Source organism: Rhinopithecus bieti, unplaced genomic scaffold (assembly GCF_001698545.2).
Source record: "Rhinopithecus bieti isolate Rb0 unplaced genomic scaffold, ASM169854v2 scaffold_6907, whole genome shotgun sequence".
NCBI lineage: Eukaryota > Metazoa > Chordata > Mammalia > Primates > Cercopithecidae > Rhinopithecus > Rhinopithecus bieti.
Genome location: NW_016805647.1, coordinates 1,468,831 through 1,482,374, shown reverse-complemented (window position 1 = coordinate 1,482,374; position 13,544 = coordinate 1,468,831). Strand labels below are relative to the sequence as shown.

At 49.9% G+C, this 13,544-nt stretch overlaps 1 protein-coding gene across 2 annotated transcripts in view; it reads left to right on the top strand.

Moving 5' to 3' along the window:
• The window catches only part of HKDC1 (hexokinase domain containing 1), a 51,265-nt gene that overhangs the window by 5,910 nt on the left and 31,811 nt on the right, over positions 1-13,544 (top strand). For both annotated transcript variants that reach the window (XM_017873196.1, XM_017873197.1), the window contains exons 2-4: positions 3,505-3,667; positions 9,604-9,752; positions 9,854-9,973. In XM_017873196.1, the coding sequence (XP_017728685.1) occupies positions 3,505-3,667; positions 9,604-9,752; positions 9,854-9,973 (432 nt within the window). The remainder of the gene's footprint in view (positions 1-3,504; positions 3,668-9,603; positions 9,753-9,853; positions 9,974-13,544) is intronic.

Genomic DNA, 13,544 nt, shown 5'->3' with positions numbered 1-13,544 from the left:
TTAGTAGAGACGGGGTTTCACCATGTTAGCCAGGATGGTCTCGATCTCCTGACCTCGTGATCTGCCCGTCTCGGCCTCCCAAAGTGCTGGGATTACCAGCGTGAGCCACTGCGCCCGGCCACATTTGGATACTTTCAAAAACATTTTTAATAATTAAAATATTAGGCTGGATGAGGTGGCTCATGCCTGTAATCCCAGCACGTTGGGAGGCTGAGGCAGGATGATCACTTGCCTCCAGGAGCTCGACAGCAGCCTGGGTAACACAGAGAGACCTGTCTCTACAAAAAATACAAAAATTAGCTGGGCATGGTGGCAGATGCCTGTAGTCCCAGCTACTTGGGAGGCTGAGGTGGCAGGATCACTTGAGCCCGGGAGGTTGAGGTTGTAATGAGCTGTGATTGCACCATTGCACTCCAGCCTGGGCAACAGAGCAAGACCCTGTCTCAAAAATAAAATAAAATAAAAGTATTGTTATGATAAACCTTGGTAGAGGTTTTTTGTTTTTTGTTTTTTGTTTTTTTTTTTTTTTGAGACAGAGTCTTGCTCTGTCACCCAGGCTGGAGTGCAATGGTGCGATCTTGGCTCACTGCAACCTCTGCCTCCTGGGTTCAAGTGATTCTCCTGCCTCAGCCTCCCAAGTAGCAACCTCTGCCTCCTGGTTTCAAGTGATTCTCCTGCCTCAGCCTCCCAAGTAGCCGGGATTACAGGTGCCAGCCACCATGCCTGGATAATTTTTGTATTTTTAGTTGAGACAGAGTTTCACCAGCTTGACCAGGCTGGTCTCGACCTCCTGACCTCAGGTGATCCACTCACCTCGGCCTCCCAAAGTGCTGGGATTACAGGTGTGAGCCACTGCACCTGGCCTTGGTAGAGATTTATGGTTCTCCATAGTCAGGATTATTTCCTGAGAATAGGTTCCGGAAATGAAAGCCCTGGGTCAAAGAGCGGAATCTTTTTATGACTCTCGATTCATAATGTGAGACCTTTGGACTAGATGACCTCTAAGACCCCTCCAGCTCCCACCTTCTGTAATTCAGCAGCTCTGAGTCTTGAATGTTTGAATTTGCTCTTTCTAAGTGAAACGCACTGCTGGTTGGCTTTCTTGCTTAGAAGATATGTCTCATGATGGTTTGTGCGTCTCTCCAAAAGTGGGCTTGGTTTTCTGCAGCCCCGGTACTTTTCCTTAGTGCCTGGGACACGTGTCCCTGGTTATACATACCCCACATGACTTGTTTGGATTGGAAATAGGTGCTTTTTGTCCCACCATATGTTTCACTTTTCCCTTCTAAAAACTGTTCCTGGTGCTGTGGGAGATACAGAAAATCAACAAGAAACTGTTACTGAGTTGACATTCTTTCGGTCATAACCTTAACTTACTGAAAGAGCAGCAGCAAACCAAGTGCTCGATGACCCTGTTAAGCCCCAGTCGCAAATGACCCCAACTGGGCCTCAAAAAACAGGACTTACACAGAAGAGATAATATTGTGTGGATGCCTGGAGTTTTTAATACTCTCAGGCTAAGCAAAAATGATCAGTAGGTTCAGGGGCACTGTGTGAGGGCCCTTTGGGTAGGAAAGAATCAAGTTCGGTTCCCACATAGAGCGTCCCACCCTTCCCCAACCCCAGTTACTTGGGTCACGTCCTTTGCATCCAGTTTTCTTGGTTTGTGTGCGGCTGTGCCAACCAATTAGTCATAAATAGCCTTAGGGGAGCAGGAAGTCCTTAATGAAGCCTGACCTGGTTCCATCCTGTTTTCTCAAATATGCTGAAAGCTCAATTGTCCTTTTTTGCTAATGGCTGTCTGATGATTTTCTGATCTTTCTCTGGCCCCCGAGTCCCTGGAGCCGTGGGACCATTTCAGTGTCTTGGGTCCTTTCATTGTCACGGGACTGAGCTGGGTCCTAGCCTCTGAGGCCTGGCGGATGGCCGGGGCCCTGTCCCAGCCTGAAGGTAATGTGAGCCCTGTGCATTTGGTGTAATTTGTCTGTCAGGCTTATGCACCCCCCACAGAGCTGTGAGCCAAAGCCAGGCCATGGGGGTGAGGGATCTGGAGACTATGTTACAGTCCCACATAGCCACAGCTCTGCAGCCCTCTCCCCTCACCTCTCACTTGGGGACAAGAACTTTGGCCTTATGTGGCTGCCTCAAAGGGATGCTGTGGCGATGAGAATAGGTGACATACATGGACGCACTTTGCAGACAGTAGCACGTGTTCTTCACCCTGGATAAAATGCCCTTTCACCAGGAATGTGCCAGGATAGAGCCTTGTGTCACCTGGAGGGTGGAGAGTGCTCAGTATAGAAACAAGGCTGGCAAGGATGGGGCACATATGCTCCTGTCTCTCCTCCTGCCCCCATCAGTAATCCATCCCAGTGAGCCTGGGGTTCCAGACTGCCAGCACCAATTGATTAGTGTTAATTAGTGTGAGGGAGGAAGCTTTGCTGCCATCCCTGATGTGACTTATTACTGTCAAGAGGACTGAGTATAGCCATAGTGATTTGTATAACTTCCCTCCTTTGGGTATGGTCTTCTGTCCCTGTTCCCTGGTTACATGAGTGAGATCCACTCATTATCAATAGCAATTTGAGCTGACTTTAAAATTCAGCTTTATCTTAACTAGAACAACTCAGTTAAACCAAAATAGACATTTATGGCTGGGTGAGGTGGCTCATGCCTGTAATCCCAGCACTTCAGGAGGCCCAGGCGTGTGGATCACTTGAGGTCAGGAGTTCAAGACCAGCCTGGCCAGCATAGTGAAACCCATTCTACTAAAAATACAAAAAAAAAAAAAAAAAAAAAAAAAAATAGTCGGAATTGTGTCACCTGGCCTGTAATACCAGTACTCAGAAGGCTGAGGCAGGAGGATTGCTTGACCTGGGAGGTGGAGGTTCAGGAGCCGAGTCATACCACTGCACTCCCAGCCTGGGCAAATAGAGTGGACTCATGTTCTCCAAAAAAAAGGCGGGGGGATTAAAGGACTAGATTTTAGATTGCTTTTGGAAACTGAATTTAGTTCTAGTTCTGAGCTTCCTAGCAGCCAATAAACAAAGAGAAACCTGTTTGGCTATATCTGTGATCATCATTGGATGAAAGAAAGCTTCCATGTTTAGGAATCTACGATTCAAGCTCTAGCTGGCCTTTTTCGGTGGAGAGGAATGGGACACTGATGAGGGCCCTGAACTGGGAATCGGAAACCCTGAATCCTTCTCAGTTTCTGCCTCTCCCTTGTCTCATCCGAATAATGGGGGAATCATTTTCTCCTCGGAGTCTGCCCTTCAGAGGAGTGACTCCACACCTTCTCAGCCTTCGGTTCTATTCTGCTTTCCCAACTCCCTTCCCTGTCCTCTGCCTGATGAGGGGTCAGATAGGGAGCCTTTGGGAATCCACTTCTCGATGCTGTCCCCGGAGTCAGGAACGCAGCTTGCTGAGGGATGTTGGGGTTTCGGCCTCGAGTGGAGGGCGAGGGCCCCTAGCAGCGCCCCCTGGTGGCGGTGTCTGTTCCAGGTGGACAGGTTCCTGTATCACATGCGGCTCTCCGATGACACCCTTTTGGACATCATGAGGCGGTTCCGGGCCGAGATGGAGAAGGGCTTGGCGAAGGACACCAACCCCACGGCCGCGGTGAAGATGCTGCCCACCTTCGTCAGGGCCATTCCTGATGGTTCCGGTGAGTGCAGTCGTCCGCTGCCAGGGTCCCCGGCTCCTCTTGGCTGATGGGTATCTAAAGTACCTAAGATTTGCCCCGTACCTTGGCTTCTCTCTCTAGCCCTCTCTCTGCCGTCCCGCCCTCCCCACCCCTCTGTGCTTCAGTCCTGCTGAATCCCTCCTGGTTCTGCAGCCCCAAGGCACCTTGGCTTCTCTGCCCATCGTGGTCTCACACATCTGCTCCCTCTCCTCCCGGAGCATCTCCGTGTTCTTCCCTGGTGAGCATCAACATGGCTTTTCCATCTCAGCGTCGCGGTCCTTGCCTCCATCTAGGAAGTATCTCGTGCTGGGCTGGGTGCTTGTCAGGGCACTTGTCACTTTGCAGTGTCCCCCTACTCTGAGTCTCCACCAAATTAACCACTCAATCCATGGGTCCAAGGTCTCACTCACCACAGTGTTCCCAGCACCTAGTAGAGTGCTGGGTGCATGCCAGGCCCTGATATATTTGTCGAATGAGTAATAAATGGCGCTGGCTCCTAGGTATCTAAATTCTAGGCCATAGAGTATGAGTAATGGAAGCAAGAATGATGTAGTGGAAATCATATTCAATGATAATTCAACAAACCTGGGTCTGAGGCCCAGCTCTGTCACTCTCAGTGACCCAAGGCAAGTGTTTAGCCTCAGTTTGCCCATCTGTAGAATGAGAAATGGCCCATGTATCTGTTTCCTATGGCTGCTGTGATGTATTACCACAATCCCAGTGGCTGAAAGCAATCAAATATATTCTCTGACAGTTCTGGTGGACGGAAGTTTGCAATGGGTCTCACTGGGCTAAAATTCAGGTGTCGGCAGGGCTGCGTTCCTTCTGGAAGCTTGAGGGGAGAATCCGTTTCCTTGACTTTTCCAGCTTCGAGAGGCCACCTGCATCCTTGAGGCATGCCCCTTTCTGTTCTCAAAGCCAGCAGTGTAGCCTCTTCAGGTCCCTCTCTGACCTGACCTTCTGCCTCCTTTCAACATTTAAAGATCCTGTGATCACATTAGTCATGCTTAGATAATCCTGGATAATCTCCCAACCTCAAGGTCAGCTGATGAGCAGTTTTGATCCCATCTGCAACCTTAATTCCCTTTTGCCTTGCACCCTCAGATATTCACAGGATCTGGGGATTAGGATATGAGCATCTTTGTGGAGGGGTGGGGTGGACATTGTTTTGCCTACAATGGCCTAGAACTCTCTAGAGAGGATCTATGAGGTCCAATCCAACTCTTCCATTCTCAGCCTCTGGATGAAGCCATAAGAGGGAAAAGGGCTGCTACTGGCCAGGTGCGGTGGCTCAAGGCCTATAATCCCAGCACTTTGGGAGGCTGAGGAGGGCAGATCGCTTGAGGTCAGAAGCTCGAGACCAGCCTGGCCAACATGGTGAAACCCCACCTGTACTAAAAATACAACAATTAGCCAGGTGTGATGGCATGCACCTGTAATCCCAGTTACTCGGTCAGCTGAGGCAGGAGAATCGCTTGAATCTGGAAGGCGGAGGTTGCAGTCAGCCGAGGTTGCACCACTGCACTCCAGCCTGGGTGACACAGCGAGACTCCATCAAAAAAGAAAGAAAAAAGAAAGAGAGAAAGAGAGGAAAGAAAAGAGAGAAAGAGAGGAAAGAAAGAGAGAGAGAAAGAAAGAAAGAAAAGAAAGAGAAAGAAAGAAAGAAAGAAAGAAAGAAAGAAAGAAAGAAAGAAAGAAAGAAAGAAAGAAAGAAAAAGGAAGGAAGGAAGGAAGGAAGGAAGGAAGGAAGGAAGAAAGGAAGAAAGAGAAAGAAAGAGGGCTGCCATTTACTGAGTAACCACTGCGGTCATGGGGTGCTAGAGACTCGCTGAGCCACATATTTCCTGTGACAACCCTGTTCAGACAGAACCACCAAGGATCAAGGGGTTTCTCGCGTGTCAGGGTCCCAGTGCCCAAACCGAGTTCGTGAAAGAGCCTTGGGGCTCTTGCCCCAAGGAACGAGGGACCTCTGGGCCCAGGGACCTCAGCACAACAGAATCACTGGCCAGATGCTTTGTGTGGCAAGAGCAGGGACTGAGGTTTGGGAGCTCTCAGGCGGCTTTGATGGAATTAGCTGCGTTCTGGACCTCTCTGGAGCAATGCCTGGATCAAGGTAGCTTGGCTCTGCTGGTTGAGAGGCCCTGGGACACTGCACTGGGAAAGGCCCTGTGCCCTCACTTGTGGGTAGGTGCTTGGGGTGGACAGTGCCCTGTCCTGGAGGGACGTGAGCTTCGGAGAGAGACAGCCCTACTTTGAAATCTTGGCTCTGTCCTTGCCACAGCTTGACGACAGTGCTGGAACGTGTCCTTGACAGGGCACCTGGGGCCTCTGGGAGGAAGCACCTGAGTCATGTGGGGAGCACCAGGGCTAAGTCCGCCTGGCTTCCTGGACTGCGGCCTCTCCTCCAGATACGGACAAGGTGTGTCCCCAGAAGCAAGGGAAGGTGGCCTTTGAGGGTCTAGAGGCTCCGGGACAGGCGGTGTCCTCCCGGCCCTAGCTGCTTCTGAAGGTTCAGAAGTGAAAGTAACTAAGTCATAGAAACTCTCTCTTCCTTAGCCAGGAAGATGCCCAGCTCCCCATCCCCGTCTCCGCAGAGCCTCTCACCACACAAAGCATCTCGCCAGTGATTCTGTTGTGCTGAGGTCCCTGGGTCCAGCGTTCTTAATAAGCCAGGTGTTCTTGGTAAATCCCGGCACCGTATATGATTGTCAGGATTTAATGAGATCATGTGGATGGCATGCTTTAAAATCTCTAAAATCTTGTCCCAAGTCCTCCATAGCTCTTGTGAGCTGGTAATATAATTTCATGATTACCAACAAAAAACAAAACTTGCTGGGCATGGTGGCTCACGCCTGTAATCCCAGCACTCTGGGAGGCTGAGGTGGGCAAATCACAAGTTCAGGAGATTGAGACCATCCTGGCTAACACAGTGAAACCCTGTCTCTACTAAAAAGACAAAAAATTAGCCAGGCGTGGTGGCGGGCGCCTGTAGTCCCAGCTACATGGGAGGCTGAGGCAGGAGAATGGCATGAACTGGGGAGGCAGAGTTTGCAGTGAGCTGAGATCGCGCCACTGCGCTCCAGCCTGGGCGACCGAGTGAGACTCCTTCTCAAAAACAAAACAAACAACAACAACAAAAAACTCTCCTGATTCCTTATGGCGTCTGTCTCAGAAATGTATGCAGTTTCCAGAGAAGTCCTGAGTTTGCCTACTCCCATCAGGACCTACCTGTGAGGGAGTTACCTGTTTGAGCCCTAGTTACCACCCAGCCTTTTGGTCAGGGGACTACAGTGGTCTGTTCTGACAGGATCAAGTGCCTTGAAAGTGCTGTGTTCATACTGGAGCCTTCTCTGCCAGTCATGGAAGGGGCATGGGAAGAGTGAGGGTGATGGTGATTCTTTGGCTTGACCCCTGCTGGCTCTGTTCCAGACCTTAGCCTCCAGTCAGCCTCCAAGGCCACATAGGCCTTGGGGGTGAGCCCTGGAGCCCTGAGGTCGTCAGCCTGGAACCTGGAGCGTTTCCTAATACACACTTTCCCAGTCCCTCCCCTTGGGGACTCTGAATCTGCAGGAATCTCCACATTCAGCCACCGTGCGTCTTTGGGAGACTCTGCACTGGGGAAGGGGAGGGAGTGAAGGCTTGAGCCCCCGCAGTGACTTAGGAGATGGGAACCAACCATTGGTGTCCAAGGCAGGTCATGGAGGGTCCTCTGGAGCAGGCAGATTGGCCAAAGGAATCTACCCCACTTGGGATGCTGTTTTTCTTTCACTTTCTTTTCAGAAACAAGGTCTCCCTCCATCGCCCAACCTGGAGTGCAGTGGAGCCATCATAGATCACTGCAGCCTTGACCTCATAGGCTCAAGTGATCCTCCTGCTTCAGCCTCCCAAGTAACTGGGAGTACAGGTGCATGGCACTACACCCAGCTGACTTTTTATCTTTTGTTTTGTCCAGACAGGGTTTTACCATGTTGACCAGACTGGTCTTGAACTGTTGGCCTCAAGGGATTAATTCTCCTGCCTGGGCCTCCCAAAGTTCTGGAACTACAGGTGTGAGCCACCGTGCCTGGCTGGGGATGTTTTCTTGATGTCTGTGAAGACCCCGAGGTCCCACAGACCACTGTTGCCTGGGCAGGTCATCGCTCTCCCAGGGTCCACTGGTTCCTTCTTTCTGGGGTCAGAGACAGAAGGGGTCACACCATGTGGCTTCCATGAAATGGCACCTCAAGCCACTGTTGGAGTGAGGTGTTTGATAGTGATCGCCGTGCGGGTGCTGGGAGTGGGATGTTTCTGCACCGACGCTGGCCAGGTCTCAGCACACCCCCTCCCGTCCGATGGCAGCACAGCAGCCTCTTCTTTTGTTAAACCCTCAGTCTATTCTGGTTGATGTCAGAGGCCTTTGTCCCCAAAATCTCAGATCTTGGCATTCTCTAGCTTAAAATCTTTCTGCGGCTCCCTTTCACCTTCCAGATAAAGCCTGAGATCCTTGGGGTGGGATAGCTTTTCCAAATCCCTCCAAATTTAACCCAAGAACCACTTTCCAACCTCATTTCTGTGACAGCTGCCCTCCTTTGGCAAAAGCACACTCACTCCTATCGGATGCTCTCTCATTCCTTTGCCCGTGGTTCCTCCCCCTGGGAACCCCCGCTCCCCGCAGCCTGGCAGCCGGACTCCTGCTCACCCTTCAACACTCAGCTCTGTGTCCCCTCCCTGGAGAGCCAACTGCCTTTGACTCTCAGCTTTGATCTGGGTAACTCTCCCTGTGCCTCTCACAATCTAAGCACTGGTCCTACTATATGGAAATGGCTGATTTATGTGCCTGTATTTTGGATCAATTTCCCAGGGAGCACATCGTCTTTCATCTGTACATCCCTAGCACCTGACTCGTGTTACTCAGCACAGAGTAGATGCTCAGTAAATGTGTGGACATAGATTGTGTGATCTATCCTACTTCCTACACAGCAAGACAGCATCTGGGAGAACCGTCTTGCTTGGTGCATAATAAATACTAATAAAAGTTGCATAGGATTAACTCCCTGAATTCCCTCACCGAATAATAAACGGCTCCATCAGCTCCTTTGCGGCTGATCTGGGAAGGTAAGAATTTCCAGATGTCTCAACAAAAACAAAAAAATCGAGCTGGCTGCGCCTTTGCTACTCTAACTATGGTCTATAGACCAGCAACAGCAGCAGCATCACCATGTTGGTCAGGCTGTTCTTGAACTGCTGACCTCAGGTGATCTCCCCGCCTCGGCCTCCCAAAATGCTGGGATTACAGGCATGAGCCACGGTGCCCAGCCTCCACCTTTCAATTAATGGCATCTGTCTTGGGCTGGGCTGGGTCGTGTTCCAATTTCTCCTTTTGGAGTGGCTCTGGCCTAAAAATTTCAGCATCCTTGGCACCTCAAGGGCCGTCGTTTGGTCCCTGTCTCCTCTCCCCTCCAGGAGTGTTTTCCCTCTGCCCATAGGATCATCGGCTGCAGGAGGCTGTCTGCTCCTCGCTGCACACCCTGTCTTCCCCTCATACCTTTATCCGAGTTTCCCCAGGCTGGGAGTACCAGCTGTCTTCCTGGTGATGGCATCCCAGGATGGGCTCCACCGTTGAGGCCACCTTTCATACCACCTGCAAGGACTGTGCTCACACTGGCCTTCTCCAGCTGAAATGCGCCTTCCTGCAGCATGAGCCAGTGGGTTGGGCTCGGGCTGCAGAGTCAGGCAGATTTAGTTCACATCTCAGCTCTGCGCCTTACCTCGAGGGCTCTGAGAAATGGCCATAGTCCTCAGCCTTGGCTAGAGGGCATAATGATACCTAGTGGTTGTAAGATTTGATGACGTTGATTATATGTCCAGCCTGTAATGCAGAGCTTGCCATATCTGTAGTAGACCCTCAATAAATGGAAACTGAATTTGTTTCTTAACAGAAAATGGGGAGTTCCTTTCCCTGGATCTCGGAGGGTCCAAGTTTCGAGTGCTGAAGGTGCAAGTCGCTGAAGAAGGGAAGCGACACGTGCAGATGGAGAGTCAGTTCTACCCAACGCCCAATGAAATCATCCGTGGGAACGGCACAGAGGTACCTGGCAGGTGGCTCCTGTGACAGCAGGGAAGGCGGTGGCATCTGTGTGTGGGGAAACCACACCTTAGCCCATGTCCTTTGCTTTCTCTTCTCTGCAGCTGTTTGAATATGTAGCAGACTGTCTGGCAGATTTCATGAAGACCAAAGATTTAAAGCATAAGAAATTGCCCCTTGGCCTAACTTTTTCTTTCCCCTGCCGACAGACTAAACTGGAAGAGGTAAGGCCAGAGCCCGCGGAGGGAAGCAGCTGTGCAGGAACTGGGGCTTGCGGAATGTGTTTACGGGCGGGAGTCAGGCTGTGCACAGGAGAGAACAGCAGGAGCTTTCTTGTTTGTCTTTTTCTTTTCTTTTTGTTCTTGATGAGGCGTCAGTGTGAGGCAGAGAGCTTGTTAACGCAGTGGCCTTGATTTTATGATTAACGTGGGCACAGCTCGGGAAAGTGGAATGCTTTTCAGTAGCTCTGAAACCTTGGTGTGAGGAATTCCTTGGAGGGCTTGTTTTAAGCACAGACTGCTGGGCCTACTGGAATCGGTGTTTCTGCAAGGAGGCCCTAAATTCGCCTCCCTGACAGGTTCCCAGGAGATGTGATGCTGCCTGAGGCCTGCACTTAGGACCACTGACATAGCCAACTAGAAGAAGCGTGGGAAGGCTGGGGACTCTGTCCCTGTCGTGAGCCCTCAGGAGGAGGATTAGAATGGGGACACTGGAGTGAGAATGTCCTGGAGCAGACACAGAGCCTGGAGTACACAGTCTCAGCTGTGCCACCTGCCAGGCGGGGGTTCCTGGTAACTCATCTCTGTGTGTCTCAGTTTTCAATCTGTAAGCAGGAGGAAGCTAACCCGATCTTATGTGCATAAAGACAGCAAATAAGGGGACGTTCTGTGAAGAGTCTAGTCTCCCCGGGCCACTCCTGTCTGGGTTGGGGACGCTGATCAATCTCCTCCTGGCCCTTCTGGTTATGATGCCCAGTTGACAGTCACATGGGCCTCCTTGGGATGTGCTTGATATTGTTGGCTTGAGTCACTTATTGGTGTGGAATAGTGAAAGGGAATGAGCTTCCACGGTCCACACACATGGCTGCGAATCATGGTTCAGTACAAATTGTGTCCCCTTGGACCAGTTCCTTAATTTCATGAGCCTCTTGTTTGCTCTTTGAGAAAATTTTATTTATTTTTATTTTTTTTGTGGAGATGAGGTCTCACTATATTGCCCAGGCTGGTCTCAAACTCCTGGGTTTGATCTGCCTGCCTCTGCCTCCCAAAGCATTGGGATTACAGGCATGGGCCATTGTGTCCCGCCTTGTTTTCTCATTTGTAAAGCAGATAATAATATCTGCTTGTTGGGCTGAGGTGAAGCTTAGGCAAAGCATTTGTAAAGCGTCCAACACTGTGGTTGGGCCTTACACAGTAGCTGCTAGGCTGTGGTGACTGTCCCTGGATTACTTGTCTCTGTGCTTTTGTATCTTATCCCTAAATTCAACAGAGGTTTTTGGAGGGCAAGTAGTGCCTGCCGAGGGCACAGACCTTCCCCGCCAAGGTCTCTCACAATGTGTTGTGTTTAATAGGTGCTTGATAACTATCTCACAGTTGAAAGGTGTCAATCATTTATTTGATTCCATCGTGGGAATTTGCCATCATCTGTACACGGGACAGGCTGGGTTTTACTTTTTCATTCTTTTATAAAGAAAGGATTAAGAAAATAATATAAAGAAGTTTCCAGAGGCCTGACATGGTGGCTTATGCCTATAATCCCAGCACTCTGGGAGGCTGAGGTGGGAGGATTACTTGAGCCCGGGAGGTCCAGGCTGCAGTGGGCTGTGATCTCTCCACTGCACTCCAGCAGCATAGGCCACAAAGCGAGACTCTATCTCTAAAACAAGCAGCCAGGTGCAGTGGCTCATGCCTATAATCCCAGCACTTTGGGAGGCCGAGGGGGGTGGATCACCTGACATCAAGAGTTCAAGACCAGCCTGGCCAACATGGTGAAACCCCGTCTCTATTAAAAATACAAAAATCAGCTGGGTCTGGTGGCGGGCTTCTGTAATCCCAGCTATTCAGGAGGCTGAGGCAGGAGAATCGCTTGAACCCAGGAGGTGGAAGTTGTGGTGAGCTGAAATCACGCCACTGCATTCCAGCCTGGGTGACAGCGCGAGACTGTCACAAACAAACAAAAAACAACAACAAGAAAACATACAAAAAAGTTTCCAGGGAATGTTTGGGTGAGGCCAAGTGGAGCTAGCTGGCAGAGAGAGGTCCCAGGAGTGAGTAGACGTGTGTGTCAGGGGTTCGGGAATCAGGGCCCTGGCTGGATCCTGTAGTGTGGGTGGTGGAATGAGAGTGTGCCAGCTGCTCTTATTCGAGAGCTCTGAAACAGAGAATCCAGGAAGAAGGAAGAAAATTCTCAAGCTCTGTGAGAATTCATTCAACTTTGAGAATTTAACACACATGCTTTCTTGATAGCTTGGCAGCGGAGGGTGTGAACGCATGGTTTACCCATCCAGGATTTTGTCATTTATCTGTGTTGAATACCCACCAACATCCTTCTCAACAATAACGATAAAAACATGTACCTCGGGTTTTGACACTGTACCTCACACTGTGCCAAATGCCTTATGCGCATTATCTTGTTAAATCCCCCAAACAATTCTATGAGGTAGTTATGATTATCTTCATTCTATATTTGAGAAACACTGCAGCTCAGTGAGGTTAAGAGACTTGCACAAAGTCACAACCAAGAGTAGCCCACCCCAGGCTCATAAGCGCCCCAACCACAGTGCCTTTCCAGAAAGACACCACTTTAGAACCTCAATGAAAATGGCAGCAGGTGCCTGAAAGCATTTTGATTTTTTTTTTTTTTTTTTTTTTTTTTTTTTTTTTTTTTTTGAGCTCTGTTGCCCAGGCTAGAGTGCAGTGGTGTGGTCTTGGCTCACCACAACCTCCATCTCCCGGGTTCAAGCAATTCTCCTGTCTCAGCCTCCCGAGTGGCTGGGATTACAGGCGCCCGCCACCACACCCAACTAATTTTTGCATTTTTAGTAGAGACAGGGTTTCACTAAGTTGGCCAGGCTGGTCTTGAATGCCTAACTTCAGGTGATCCTCCCGCCTCAGCCTCCCAAAGTGCTGAGATTGCAGGTGTGGTGAGCCACTGTGCCCGGCCCAGGGGGACCTATAGTGTCATATCACAATAAAGATTTTTCAGGTAAAATTTAAACTAAGGAAGGGCATTTAATTATATCAAGGAGAGGCCGGACACAGTGGCTCATACCTGTAATCCTAGCACTTTGGGAGGCTGAGGAGAGCGGATCACATGAGGTCAGGAGTTCGAGACCAGTCTGACTTTTTTTTATTCTTATTTTTGAGGGAACAGGAAGTCTTCTTAAAAATTTAGTATTATCATTATTATTCTTATTATACTTTAAGTTCTAGGGTATACGTGCACAACATGCAGGTTTGTTACATATGTATACATGTGCCATGTTGGTGTGCTGCACCCATTAACTCATCATTTACATTAGGTATATCTCCTAATGCTATCCCTCCACCTTCCCCCCTCCCCACAATAGGCCCCAGCGTGTGATGTTCCCCTTCCTGTGTCCAAATGATCTCATTGTTCAGTTCCTACCTATGAGTGAGAACATGTGGTGTTTGGTTTTCTGCTCTTGAGATAGTTTGCTGAGAATGATGGTTTCCAGCTGCATCCATGTCCCTACAAAGGACACAAACTCATCCTTTTTTATGGCTGCATAGTATTCCATGGTGTATATGTGCCACATTTTCTTAATCCAGTCTG